This window comes from Plasmodium cynomolgi, chromosome 2 (genome assembly GCF_000321355.1).
Source record: "Plasmodium cynomolgi strain B DNA, chromosome 2, whole genome shotgun sequence".
Classification (NCBI taxonomy): Eukaryota; Apicomplexa; class Aconoidasida; order Haemosporida; family Plasmodiidae; genus Plasmodium; species Plasmodium cynomolgi.
In genome coordinates this window covers 710,478-725,503 of record NC_020395.1, presented here as the reverse complement: position 1 = coordinate 725,503, position 15,026 = coordinate 710,478, and the positions used below count along the sequence as shown (strand labels likewise).

The following is a 15,026-nucleotide window of genomic DNA, read 5'->3' as shown; positions in this document are numbered from 1 at the left end:
ACCTTGAGGAGGAGTAGCCTTGGCTGGACCTTGCGGACTTCCACTAGGGGGACCTTGAGGAGGAGTAACCTTGGCTGGACCTTGCGGACTTCCACTGGGAGGACCTTGTGGACGGCCATTGGGGGGACCATGTGGAAGAGGTCCTTTCGGTGGACCATTTTGATGATAACCATTTGGAAGAACTTGTGGACGTCCATTGGGGGGACCATGTGGAAGAGGTCCTTTCAGTGGACCATTTTGATGATAACCATTTGGAGGAACTTGTGGACGTCCATTGGGAGGACCATGTGGATGAGGTCCTTTCAGTGGACCATTTTGATGATAACCATTTGGAGGAACTTGTGGACATCCATTGGGGGGACCTCGTGGAGGAGGTCCAAATGAAGGCATATTATTAGGTCCTTTTCGAGGCATACTAGGTGGTGGCATATTTACCTGAACTTTTGGTACTTCCCTGTAATTACAAGCTTTATCCCAAGGTTTACAATAATTAGAGTCATACGTTGTCATCCTTATTACATCCACTTGTGATAAAGATCTGTTCTTATTGGACCATATAGTTGGTGTCATTTCTGTGTCCCCATTGTTACTGCTATTATCCCAGTTTTCTGTAAAATTATTTTGCTATAAAAAAATGGGTAAAACATAAACAGAAGGAATTATGTTATACACATGTGTGCGTCATTATAGTTTGCATTAATATGTACAATGTATGCACTTTCACAGTTTTGTACACTTGAAGCTGCTTAAAAGCACATGTAATATATACAAACGCATAATGAGTATTCAAAATTAAACAGCTTCAAACATGAACTGTAAATTTTTAAACATATATTTTCTTCTATCTTACATTACTAGGGCAATTCAGGATACATAGTGCAAGGACGCACACGGAAACTTTGTTAAAAAATTTTACTATATTTACTTTATGCTTAGGACTGCTTCCCATTATTCTTTCTATTACTGATGGAAAAACATCTGTTGAAGATTTTATCTCGGATTCACTATCATCATTTGTAGCAGTCTTTGATACTACACATCTTCGATGCTCCATTATATACACTTTTTAAATTTAATAAAATGATAATTACTTACAAGGAGAATTATAATCTTCATTAAGTATATTTTTTAATTTAACAATATGATATTTCTTAAATACATTATTGTCAAACCACGGTAAATTTTGAACATGTAGTTCTAAATGCATGTCTTCACTAGGGATGATAAAAGCATAAGCTATATATCCTATAACTTCAGACTTAATTGTACAGCTGTATGTATGCTTATATGCATTATGCGTCTATGTGTCATGTGCGTATATATGAGCGCACAAACAGCCTTATCGTTTCTTAAGGACAATAATAAATTATACTTTGAAACTTTTTCCTTTTAAGAACCAAAAATATTTGGAATTTTCGCAAGATAAAATATATAAGCGATGTAAATATGTAACAGAATAGGGCTCATTAATTAATTAATACGTTACGAAAAACACAAAAATATCCCTGTTCTATTTTTCATGCGCTGATTATATCTTGCTTTACAACGCTCGCTTTATATATATATGAGAAGAGAAGTTTTTGCAGGATATACATATACGGTAGATAATGCATATACAATAGATCATGCAATATATCCTTCTCCGCGATGCAAGAGGTATTTTTTTATATATTTCCTTAAGCTAAGGCAAAGCTCGCGACATATCTTTTACTTTGTGATAAAAAATGTTGTCGGCAGGAGCTTCATCTTATTACATAAAATAATGAATCAATCAAGGCACATCCACAGTTAGGAATATAAGCAGGTAAGCATATCTTCGCATATGCATATATATCTATATAGATACGCACGTAGTATATATATACCTAGGCACGCTTCGGTTTAATTTTCAACAAGTTCGCGACAAGTGAAAAACAAAGAGGATGCTAAATTTTAATGTTACAAAATTGTAGCTTTCTTTTACAAGAGTGAAAAGTATAAAATATACTATGTCCGCGATACATGTACTATGTAATAAATATATTGTACAGTTAACGATGAAAAAGGAAACAAAATAAATAAATAAAAAAAAGGAAGATATAAATTATGCATACGTGACTTATAAAAATGCGGGCGAAAATAAGTTTAGAATAGAAAACGAAAACACGACATAAAATACGACATAAAAATACGGCATAAAATGCAGCGAAATATACGATAAAAAAAATTGAAGTAAAATAAAAAAAATAATTATTATAATAAAACCGGAAAATACATAACATAATAAAACATAACGCAGGAAATGCAAAAGTATACGTAAAAGCAAGAGTACGTTAAAATTTTTACATTGCTTACTTAAACGTACATTTAAACTAAAAAATAATATGGAAACCCACTTTAGATAAATATAAAAATTTAAAAGAAACGTTGAAATATGAAAGAAATATAATATATATTCCCTAAAAAATACAAATAATAAAATAAATTGCATAAAATTAATAAAAAATATGAAATACGGATATCATTAAAACGTTTTTCCCCTTTTGTAATAAAATAAGCGCAATTTTTAATATGATACATAAAAATAGAAACAAAAATATTAAATATGTCACTTATTCAAAATAATAATGCACACATGCAATTTTGGAATATAATATATTGTTACTTCTATACTACATATATATGTAAAAATTGCTACATCAAAATGGTGGTACATTTTAATTTTGGAATAAATTGTATTTTATTTATATAGAAATAAAGCATTTGTTTATAAAAAAAATATTTATATATGTTTTTTAAATTATTATAATTAAATAAAAAAATTAAAAAAAATGAAGAATAAGAAAAAAAAAGCGTTATGATCACTTTTATTTTTATTTTAAAAAATTACCTTTTGAACATAAATTTTGGTAATTTATTTTAATATTTTACTTTTATTCATTTCACTAAAAAAAATTCGCGTGAACGTTTTTACGTGCTACAAATCTTTTCGTAAAAAATAAAGAATACAATGTTAAATATATAGATTAAAAAAAGGATTGTAAATTTTGCGCAAAAATAAAACGCAGCATAGTATATAACAGTATTAAACATATGTTTTATTTTACTATAATTATGTACATTTCTTTATTTGTTTATTTTTCAGATGAAATTACTGTGTACGTAGAAAAAATGCCCATTTTTCCAAATTACGCAAAAGTCTATTATAACCTGAAACGAAGTGTAAGTACTAATGGAAAAAAAAAATAAAAAAAATATTTTATAACAATTACGCTTTAAGTACAATTTCCTGCCTAATTAAGTAATCCTAAATTCATATTTCTAACATGACGATTTGCTAAATTCGCGAGGTTTTATTTTGCTACATATGTATTTAAAAATATTTATGCCCATTTAGTAATTATTTTTTTATAATTTTTTTTTTTCCCCATTCCTAACTTGGAATGTCTAATTTATTGATACTATAAAATATAAAATTAGTGTTACGAGTACATCTAAGCTATTTTATGACACTATGTGATATTATACTTAGGAGGATTTATTCTCAATAAATTGTCAAAGTCGCGATTTAATTTAAAATGCTAAGCTCTTTTTGCTCTCATCAGAAAAGCAAAAAATATGTAAAAAAAATCTTCGCGCAACCCTTAAGGATAAACTCCGCACAAGAAAAAAAAAAACGCCCCTTTACCATGACGTATTCTTTGTAAATAAAGTTGGACCGCATACATGTATAATTACTTATTAAGCGCGTTCGCTAACGGATAAGAATGTTAAATATTTAGTCAACTGCTAAATCGTACAGTATTGTAATATATAAAGGTACGTACTACAATTTATGCATAACTATAACTGCCTACGTTTTAGTGTTATCTTATAATCATCAGGAAAAAGGTGTATTAAGCTAGACTCTTTGTAAATTCTAAATTTTTGTTTTGTATAAAACACGCATACACTATCCGTTAGCAGCATTATCGAGACTAGGATAATGTTTTGCTATATAATTCCAATTCCCTAGACAAAATGGATATTTATTTAATTCCTCTAAAAGTTATTATATATAATAAATATGCTCATGTAGCTCTTTAAAACGCATTAAGATTTCTTTTAATTTTTTTTTTCTTTTTTATCATGTTAAGCAAGCTTTAATTTGGCTTGATTTAAAAAAAAGGATACAGCTTTTCACAGGCAAAATGGGCTATATCAATTTAAACTATCAAAATGATTGTGCTACTATTTTAACTCGTGTATTTTCCTTTAAGGGAAAATGTAAAAAAAAAAATAGAGCAGTATCAGTCATTCTGTTATGCACTATTTATTGTGTGCATACTATTTTAAAAAAAAATGGGACGTATTGATGTAATTTTTTTTGCAGCCTACTCAAAGTGAGTACTTAACTTATAACAATTGAGAGCGCTCTTTTTAGTCTTCCGCATTTTATAAGTGATTTATGCTCGATCAAATTATGCAAACGAGGTGCGTAACCTAGCATGAAACGCGTTTTATCGAAATGGGGCAGAGTATTATGCACACGCATATATGTATATATATGCATTTTTATGTACATTTACCCATTTACGAGTCTCCTACGCTTTGCATACCACCATAGCCGTAAAAGGTGCCCCAAAGGGAGTAATTATGATTTAGTAAAATAACGGTGTGTTTAAATTAATAGACGTTTGACGGTAGAATTATAACAGAAAGTGCGCTGACATCTATTTTGCGTTTTTTCCATCCATATTACGATATCTCCATTTACCCTATTCGCTATATACGTCATATTATCGCTCCTTTTCTAAAAAATAAATGCCCGCATATAGCAAATATACTCTTTCGAAATGACGATAAATAATTATGCGAATCGAAAGTGTCCCTGTGCTCCTTAACAAATATATATATACATGTGACGAAAAAAAAAGACATAAAAAAAGGAGTCATACCGCTTTGTTACGATAACAAGGCTTAGTTTTATGTTCATTAAGGAAAACTTATTTGTTGGTTTTTTCCCCTCCAAGCAAACCTGTTTGGAAGGCGCATATTTGAAATTTTTTTTTTTTTTTTTTTGTTTTTTGCTTGTTTGTAATTCACCTTTGTCTATCTTTTTTGCTAAAAAGATGTACATCCATTTGAGTATCCCCAAATTGCGAAAAAATAGCTTACCTTTTTCTTCACTTTTTTTTTCTTTACTTAAAGATACATCCTTTTTCAATGCTAAAAGGCATACCCGTACAAAGTAGTGCAGAATTAAACACTAGTTCGCATGGCTAAATGCTTTTAAGAATAGCTTTTGTAGATCCAATGAACTACAAATGGAAATTCGAGTAGCATAACCTTAGATAACATCCTAAATAATTGTCTTTTTTTTTTTTTCGCCCTCTTTTTTGAAAACATAATAAAATATGTTATTACAAATAGGTAACAAATAGACTCATGACGTGAAATCATTTGAACCAGCTTTTTCCGCGATGCCCTTCATGCTGATTAAGAGCACAATCCGCACATTTTTCGACATACTTGCAAATTTTCATGCAAAGAAATGGGTAACTGTAAAAGCGAATTTAATTTTTAAGCTCATTTTACATTAAAGTTAAACATGGGGCGCACACACAGATTAATTAACAAAACTGAGCATCTAAGATATTAAATATATATGCGCTATTCTAATGGAAGCCAATTGATAAACACACTTCCGTAAAAAGAGCGTTTGTGTTAAGACGTTTATACATGCCACTGAATATACATAAATATGTGCATATAGTATATGTGCATATGGAGCGAAGAATGCTTTCATCCTTCTCCTATTTAAGCTTCTAAATATGCACAGCATTCTTTATAACTTCCTCTTAGGATTTATGAGCTATTAACTAAAGTTGTTGTTTGATCTTTATACTATGAAACATTGTGGTTCATCAATCATTGAAAGGCACGTTTAACATCTTGTTGTAATTCTCCAGACAAATAAATCTATATATATACGTTATAAAAATGAAGCTCCTTAAAAAAATATAAATATGTACATATATTATTGTATAACATTCCCGGGCTTGTGTATACACATTGCTAATTTAACTAAATCAAAGACCTGATAAAACGGCAATCACCATGCGAAAAATATATCGTGAAAATTAAACAGCAAAGATGTATAGTAAAAAGGCATACATAAAAAAAAAAAAAAAATTTTCAACGGTGTCTGCTATTTGGTATCAATAAAAAGATAACGATACATCCATAATATTTATATATGCACATTAACGTTGCTATGCTAAATTTACGATTTAAAATATAGCGCATTGTCATAGAGCATGCGGGGGAAAGGGCATAAAGCGCCACCTATTTAAGCGTATTTATATATATTAACATATCTTGAGGGAAAAAGTTTTTTTCGTTTTCTAAAAATGTTATGCTTTTCTCACATATGTTAATACGAATGTACCTACCCAATCATGCATATTATTTATTTAACTGAAAAAAATAAGCACTTTCATAGGAGTCACACATGGCATATATGTGGCATAATAAGTATATAAATATATATAAATAGCACGGAAAAAGCGACATTGTATTACTATTTTACATTAGAAAAAGGTATAAAAATGTGCTTAACACAGAACGATTAAACTGTGTGCATGCGCATGTACGTGTATATTCGTTCAAACATCGCACATTATGCGACGTGTGCGATGTATGCACCTAATATATATATAATATATATAACATATATTTATTTACAATATTATCTTTTTATAACAATTTAAATCCACGTAACAATTTTCCATTGATCATAGAGTCAATGCTTTCTTTGCAGGACTTTAAGTTTTCTTTAATAGTTTTCTGTACTTCCATGATATCTTCCTTCTTAAGTGGTATATTTTCACGGATCTTTTCGAATCCTTCTTTTAGGGTTTGTTCAAAAGCTGGGACGTAATCTTGATCAATTTCGCTTAACTTATCTGCAATGACTTTTCTTAATTCATCGACTGATGGTTTCACATCTTTCTCAATATCAGTTTTCACCTTAGAAGCGAAGTTGTCAATTTTCTGTTTCACTTCAACTTCAATGTCATTTTTTACTTTGTTTAAAACATTCTCAATTTTTCTTTTTACGTCCTCATCAATTTCGATGTTTAATTTGGATGCGAAGTCTTCAATTTTGGGTTTTACATCCTTTTCAAGATCTTTAAATTTAGCTTTTAAATCATCAATTTTGGGTTGAACATCTTTTTCGATATCTTTAATTTTATCAGCGAATTTATTCATGTGTGGAAGGACTTCTTTTTCAAGATCGGAAATTTTATCAGCAATTATTTGTACTTTGGGCTTTACTTCTTCTTCGATATCTTTTAATAACTTTTTTTTAATATCATCAAATTGGGGTTTAATTTCATTTTGGATGTCTTTTATGGTGGAAGCTAACTGATCAACTTTTGGTTTCATTTCCATTTCTAGTTCATTCAAATATTTCTGGGTAAGTTCATCAATCTTTGGTTTTACTTCCTTTTTGATATCTCTCAATTTGGTAACAAATTCATCTCTTAAATCTTCGTATTTTTTATGAACGGACCATTCAGAGTCATCTAATTGATCAAGTACATCCTCAGCAACGTCCTCAACAGTTGGAAGATCAGCTCCTTCATTGAAATTTAATTCGATATCGATTATGTTGTTACTACTTGATTCCTCATTTGTACCTAATTCTGAGAGATCCTTTTCAAATTCCTTTAGTTTATCTCTTAAACCATCTAATGTTGGTTTTAAACCTTCTTCGTAATTCCTCTTGATTTTTTTCTTAATTTCTTCTATCTTTGGTTTCATATCTTTCTCGTAATTTTCCCTAATGGAAGTTGCGATTTCATCATACTTTGGTTTCACTTCTTTCTCGTATTGTTCACATGCACTATCTACAAAGTTGTCTATCATTTCTTCGAACTTGCTTTTTTTGGGGAGTTCCTCTTCCTTAGTAGCGGCGTCGTCTGCCTCAGAAGCTGCAGCTTCGGCGGCCTCAGCTAACATTCTGTTGAATGTTGTCTCATATGATGGAGCATTGTATCCGTAGCTCTTGGTGCATGACATCGTATATGAGTCCTAAAAAATTGGAGATGCAAAAGGAAGGGCACAAAATGCACACATGTTGGTTCGGGGTATATATATGTCTAGAGGAGATATGCGTCTCCTTAACGGTTACCCGTTGATCATTTTTCTTCACGCCATATGCTCTCTTTCCTCATCACATAAGCAGAGGCACAGCATACATATGGCATACATATATTACGCGTATCTATATGTATATATAAATATATGCTAATGCGAAACAGGGAATCTAAATTCCCTTTTTTCCTTTTCTTTTCATATCCTCATTATTATCATAATCTCTTTTTCCTTACATTTTCGTAGTTTTGGAAGGAACAAGCTACAACGCAGGCAAAGGTAAAAACTTTCACAGCGAATGGGAAAATGTTCTTTTTCCCCCTATTGTTATTGTATTTGCTTAGAGCAGCCATTTTTTCTAAAGTAAAAATTATAATATCTAAAAATCGTTACGTAATAGTTTTCCTTTATTATTTATGTTAACTTTTTAAATCAAAATTTTAAATAATTAATATTTTAAAATATTTAAAATTTTAAATGTTAAAATTCAGCAAAAGTAATCAATTTCGATTTCTAAAATGGTAAGAAATTTTAAAAAAATAGTGTTATTATTTTATATTTCTTTTTAAATTTATGTTAAATTATTTTATTTTTCTTTTTTTTTAAAAAACTTAAACGTATTTTTATTTATGCATGCAACAAAATTAAGATAAGGAATGCATATAAATATATTCAGTTTAACTTAAAAAAAATTCTAATAAAATTATTATTTATGTTAAATCATGCATGGTACTACTTTTCTACCTTATAACCTAATTTTTTATTATTCCTGAAAAGTGAATAAATAAATTATTATTGCATACTTAGTAGTTTCGAATATGCTACTCTATCGTGTTTTTTTTTTTTTTTTTTTGCATAATTAGAATGCGCATTTCTAAATATTTCCTGAAAAAGAATACAGTATATATATACTGGCGGCATATGGTGCTAAAAGGAACAACACAAATAAATTATTTATTTTATTTTTTTATAATAATTTTTAAACAATATTTGTATAAAGAATTCAAATAATTCCATTTTAACATGTACGTAAATTCGCAATAATTAGACTTTTGTGCATTGGTACATTTTATTGTTTATTTTATATTTTATTCGATTTAATAAAATTGAAATTCGAAGTAGCAATGGAAGAAATACTATTATAAAAATAGACGAGTCCACAAAAAATATAATTTATTTTTTTAAATATTTGCCAAGGCAGGTTATTTAAGGGGTTACATATGCGGTGCGCTAAAGTAATTGTTTTATTTTTACAATATTTAAAATATATTTTTTTTTCTGTGCTACGTAAAAACATGCGCCCTTCTCCTTTCTTTGCGAATCGGATATATGCTACATGTACGTACATTTCATGCGAGTTATCTGTACATGTATTTTTTATATGTTCAATTGTATACGCATAGCTTTTTGTGCAACCCATTTTTCATGTGCATATTAATGCCCTTAGCAAAATAGCGCATTAAATGTGGCCTAAATGGGAATATTGAATTTTAGGAAAGTTAACCTTTACGCATTAGCACTGCCATTGTCGTCCCCATTGTCCTCATTATCATCCTTACTATTACCATTACCACCAATTTGTGTTAGGAAAAAATTCGATATGGCAAAAATTTACCAATTGAAAAAATGCAAATCTTTTTTTCACTGCATGCGAAGTTGTTCGTTATAATAAATGCGTAAAAGTGTAATTTAAATGGTAAAAAAAGTGTACCAAAATAGGAAAGAAAAATAAATAAAGTAATGATAATGATAATAATAGCAGTAGTAATAGCAATAGTAATAGTAATAATAAACAAATAAGGAGCTCGTAGAAATAGTAACAGGATAGAATGCCCTTCTTCTGGCTGCTCAATTTACAGTATACCTCAAAGCGGCATTCCTAATTCTGTTTAAAAAAAAAATATGTAAGAACTCCCACCGCGCTACATATGGCGCGTTCACATTTACGAAGTTGTGAGTTTTTACAAATAGAATATTTCTGGTTCGTTTTTTAAAAGCTAGGTTATGTGTATTGTTGAATGGTATAACGGACGAAGGAGCAATTTAATCGTTGCTTTTCTTCTATTAGCATCATATCTGTATGTACATTAGTAGAGGTCAAAACTTAGGTTTTATGTCTTCGATAGTGCCGAAGTGAACAATGCGAGCTGCTACGGTGGATAACACCACGAGCGTGTTCATATTATTATAACGAACATCCCCCTTTTTTCTATATTTGTTTCATCAGCGCATTATAATAGCAGATACATCGTGGGGGGAATTAAAGAACACACCTTTGGGAACATCACACAATTTGTAACGTTAGAAAAGTCTTAGGAATGTTATTCTTTTACGACATTTTTGTTTTCCCTAAGTGTAAAAAATGGCAAGTATTTTAGATAACCATGCCTATGCAGCGGTTTATTATAAAAAAAAAAAAAAATGCAACAAAATGATAATAAAAAAAATTGTGTTATCTATCCTGTAGCGAATAACGTTTCACGTTTTGGCAAAAAATAATTGTCTCCTGGACAATTACTAAGTATTTTATTCCGTAACGTATTTTAACAAAATTAGCGCTATTTCATTCATATATTCTTATGTTCATATGCACACAACCGTGCATGGGCAGATAAACAACAAAAAGCGACTCCGTTGTCTGCTAAAATAGAGCATTTCCCATTTTCGTGTTTCTAAATAATAAAACTTTGAACAGTATTGAGTTCTTTCTTTATCTATGTTCCCTGGTGAAAGCGGCATGAAATTTAATCAACTGCAATTATGTGCATATATTTACATTTTCATTTTTGCCCCCCCATAATGGATATTTTTTATATACCTTTACTTCAGTGACAATGCAAGTGCAAAAATTGCTGAAATGAAATAAAAAATGGTGCAAACATGTCCTCTAAAAAGGAGTGAAAAAAAATGTAGTGAAAAAAAATGTAGTGAAAAAAAATGTAGTGAAAAAAAAATATAGTGAAAAAAAATAAAATAAAATTAAAAAAATAAAATAAAATTCCAATTCAGCGAAGCTCATGATGAACAAATTTGTCGTTAGACGAAGTGCAGAACTGTCCTAAATTTTTAAAACATCCCACATATTCGCCTTACGAATTGCCCCAAAAAGGAAAAAAAAAAAACAGGAAAACAAATTGAAAAGACAAATACGTAATGATCGTGTTACAATAGCCAAACTTCCAAGAGTGCATTACGGAGAATAGATGAATTTCCCCCTTTTGACACTCAGCGGTAGAGAACAACACGAGGGACGATGAGTCGTCGCTTTTCCATTTTGTAATATGAACTTCATCCTAAAGTAGCACTTCATCACTTTTTTTTTTCTCCCCCTTTTTAACTCATTCATTATTCGTTAAAATGACAATTTGGAAAATATTTTCAATATTTTTGTACCATTTGGTTCTCAATTCGTTTTTTCTATGCACAACAACGGAGGGAGGGGAGCCATCAGGTCTCCCCTTAAGTGAAGAAAACATAAAAAAAATTTTGTCACCATATTGAAAACTTTGATGAGTATTTAAAATTTATTAAGTTCAAATATGAAATGATCGGAATGGCCAATGAACACTTTAAAAAAATCACTAGCCAAGAAACACAAGTTCTCCTAAATTCCAAAGACATTTTAGTTAAAGTTCTTAGAGAAAATGCAGAACGCAATAAATTAAAAATTACACAAGAGTGTCTGCAAGATACGGCTCAGTACATCCTCAATGAATTAAAAAAAATAAATGAAGTGAAAAGAATAGAACAAGTAGTGCATGATGAAATTTGTGATTCCTACAGAAAGGAATATTATGAATATAGAGATAGACAATTTAATGCAGCCTTTGAAAATGCTCATAGTAATTGGGCTAATAACGAATTTACAAAAAATTTTGATCCAGGGTGGGAAAAAATCAAGTGGAAGATTATTTTAATGATATTTTGCAAACCCTAAAACTTAAGGATTACATGCTACATGTCTCAATTCTGCATTTAAAAACTACTTCTAGTTCATGCAAAGAAATCTATGATTCTTTAAAAGCCTCATTAATTGAAACCTATAAAAAGCCTTTCACGCAAGAGTACTTCAAATTTCTGGATTCATCTGTGGAGGAATGGGCAAAACAAATGATATATTAACCACAGAAAAGGAAGCCATAGTAGTAAGTAATTCCCAAGGAACGGACGGACTTCTAAAAACTTCAGCACCAGGATCAAGCAAAGAAGTATCACTTGGCACATGTCCTGATAATTAATTTAAAGTTATATACATGCTTATGTGCCTTTTATGTGCATCTCCTCAAGCCATAGGCACAAGTTGCACTGGTCAAACGTTCTATTGGTATTGTGCATATGGAAAGAGGGCTAGCGCATTTTACAAAAATCAGGGTGAACCCTAGTTTTGCGAAAATAAAGAAGAACATAATAAACTAAGAAAAATGGGAAGAACGTATTTAATTTCGAAGAAAATTGTCACTTCCCATGAACGTAGGCACCAAATGGTCTACTTTAAGAGCACTATGCATCACGCATTATTACACCATTGCTTTACCTTTTTTAGCATGAAAAAAAATGCCCTCAAAATAAGCTCTTTTTTGTCATATATATATACATATATATCCCCTCCCCTGTGTTATGTGTAATACTAATTTGATGCATTGGCGATTAATTTCTGATCAATTTCAACAAATAATTCCGTGACCCCCTTTTACTGTATAATAATTACCTGCTCTGTCTTTACACTTTTGAGTAAACACCTTTATACCTACCATGTTCGTCTCAATCGTTTTATGCTTGCATGCATGTGGGGGTAAAATAAAGACAGCATCCTTGCACCTTCTAACCTTTTTTTTCTTATTTTTTGCTGACCGCTATTTTCAACATGTTCATAACAAAAAAATTAAGTTTTTCCATTTTATCCCAAACATGTGTGCAGTTATGTATGCATGTGAGCACGCGCGTGCAGTTAACCAACTAGCCCCGCACTCCACTTTTAAAGCACATATAAACACACCACCGTCTAAGTTCGCCCACTTTTTACAGTTAACAAAAAAGCAAGATGCTATACAATTAGGTCTACTTAAAAAGGGAAGTGAACTAAGTACTAAAAAAAAGGCGCAATTGAGCATCTCAGTTGGCCCTAAACTCTCTTTACACAAATGAGCAAAAATAAAAACAGTTAACGTGATTCTCTACGAATGAATAGCAGCCTGAAGCGCGTGCCATCATTTTAGCACTAACCCTTTTTTATGCTTTTTTTGTGTATTTATGTTGATAATTCTGCTGATGTTAGCCCTTTCCGTAGTTGTCTCTGCTTCATTAATCCGGGACGACCTTCCATGAATTTGGCTCTTCATTCTTCACACTTTTGAGATTTCTACCCTTTTGGGACCCTCAACCGAAGTGCAGTTATAATGTGTTATATCCAGTGACACGTAGAAAAGAACTCCCCTCCCACCACCAGTGCAACAATCGCGCTCACGAAAATGGTGACCCACTTTTATCCCTACATGTAAATACTTTCGGGTTTTAAGTGCATTAACTTGTGTGATATGGAAATGAAGCCAAGTCCCTTCCGAATAATGTTCTGAAATGTGAAAAAGAAAAAATGAAGTCATTTTACAAAAAGGTGACTAACTCCTATTATTACTTTTCATTTGTGATCAATTATCTATCAATTAATAAATCATAGATGAAGCAAACGAATTGAGAAGAGGACTAACGTACGCACATATTCACGCATTCAAATTTCCTCGCGATACGAAAAACTCAGGTCTTACCACTAGAAGGGAGTAGAAACAAATTAAAAGAACTAGAAATATATAGAATCTCACTTCAATAAATTTATTAGTACTATTTACTTTTTTAATTTTTCTTCCGATTTGCCTTTTGCGTATATTCGCATCCTCCTCTTTGCCTACATGTGATGAGGAGTTGCCTGCCTCGTCAAATAGCTTACTCTCATTTGTTATTTTGGGGGTGGAAAGATCATCGAATAAGAATTCATCTTTATTAATGTCTCCATTCTTTTCAAAAAAACTCTCCTCTTTCTTTCCTCTACCTTTGGCTCTTTTTCGTTCCATTTTGCGTGTATGTATATACTTTTCGTTTTTGCGAAGATGTGCAGTAGTTTCTTCTGTTCACGTTTGTGCAGTGCGTAGGGTGATATGCGCCCACGTTCAAACGTACAAATGTATATGAGTACATAAACGTGTTTACATGGACAGGTCGTTACCCCTTGTCGGGATGCTTTCCTGCCAACTCGACACTTTTTTTGCGGCACTAGAAAGCAGCGAAATGGCAAATTTCTATATCGCTTAGTCAAAAGAAGACTATTAAAGATGAATTGCTAAATGTACAAAAAAAAATGTATTGTTACGATCAACATTTAATTCGCCTCTATCCTTAGGCTACATTGAAAAGGCCTCTTTCTTGGCAAAATAAACGCACGAGATGCTAAAAAAAAAATAGCACAACTGAATAAAAAAATAATTAACAAACGTCCAACTGCAACTATTATGGGCACTAACTTTTAAAATTTGAACTATTTTTTTTCTACAAAATTAATAAAAAAAAAGCAAAAATAAGGGGTTAGAAAAATTAAAAGAGCTCTAGAAACACCTGTTCATTTTTTACGTTCATTTGGTATATTGCCAATTTACGTGTATGTCATCACTCACGTTGGCATAGAACAAAGCTAAGAATATTTTCAAAATGTTTAATCTTTTTATTTGTGGGCTCGATTTTTAAACAAAAAAATATAGTAATATCAAGAAGAAGAAAAAAAAAAAATGAATCATTTTTTTATCATTATAAAATATACTACAACGGGGTAGCAAGAAAATAGTTTTTAAAAATAACAATTTTTTATTACTTAAAAAAAAGAAAAGAAACAGATTTATTCTGCCGCTACTAAACACTAA

At 30.9% G+C, this 15,026-nt stretch overlaps 3 protein-coding genes across 3 annotated transcripts; 1 reads left to right on the top strand and 2 right to left on the bottom strand.

Moving 5' to 3' along the window:
* Window positions 1-850: 850 nt before the first annotated feature.
* Window positions 851-1,054, bottom strand: PCYB_022570 (hypothetical protein; the record flags this gene model as incomplete). The annotated part of the gene is made up of 1 exon (XM_004220606.1): window positions 851-1,054. A coding segment is annotated over one exon (204 nt), but the record flags the coding sequence as incomplete, so codon positions are not given.
* A 5,663-nt stretch (window positions 1,055-6,717) lies between these two features.
* Window positions 6,718-8,474, bottom strand: PCYB_022560 (hypothetical protein; the record flags this gene model as incomplete). The annotated part of the gene is made up of 2 exons (XM_004220605.1): window positions 6,718-8,058; window positions 8,358-8,474. The coding sequence occupies 2 exons, from the start codon at window positions 8,472-8,474 to the stop codon at window positions 6,718-6,720; spliced, it is 1,458 nt and encodes a 485-aa protein (XP_004220653.1).
* A 3,191-nt stretch (window positions 8,475-11,665) lies between these two features.
* On the top strand, window positions 11,666-12,243 carry PCYB_022550 (hypothetical protein; the record flags this gene model as incomplete). Its single annotated transcript, XM_004220604.1, has 2 exons — window positions 11,666-12,006; window positions 12,114-12,243. 2 exons carry the CDS (start codon window positions 11,666-11,668, stop codon window positions 12,241-12,243), a joined length of 471 nt encoding a protein of 156 aa, XP_004220652.1.
* Window positions 12,244-15,026: the final 2,783 nt, after the last annotated feature.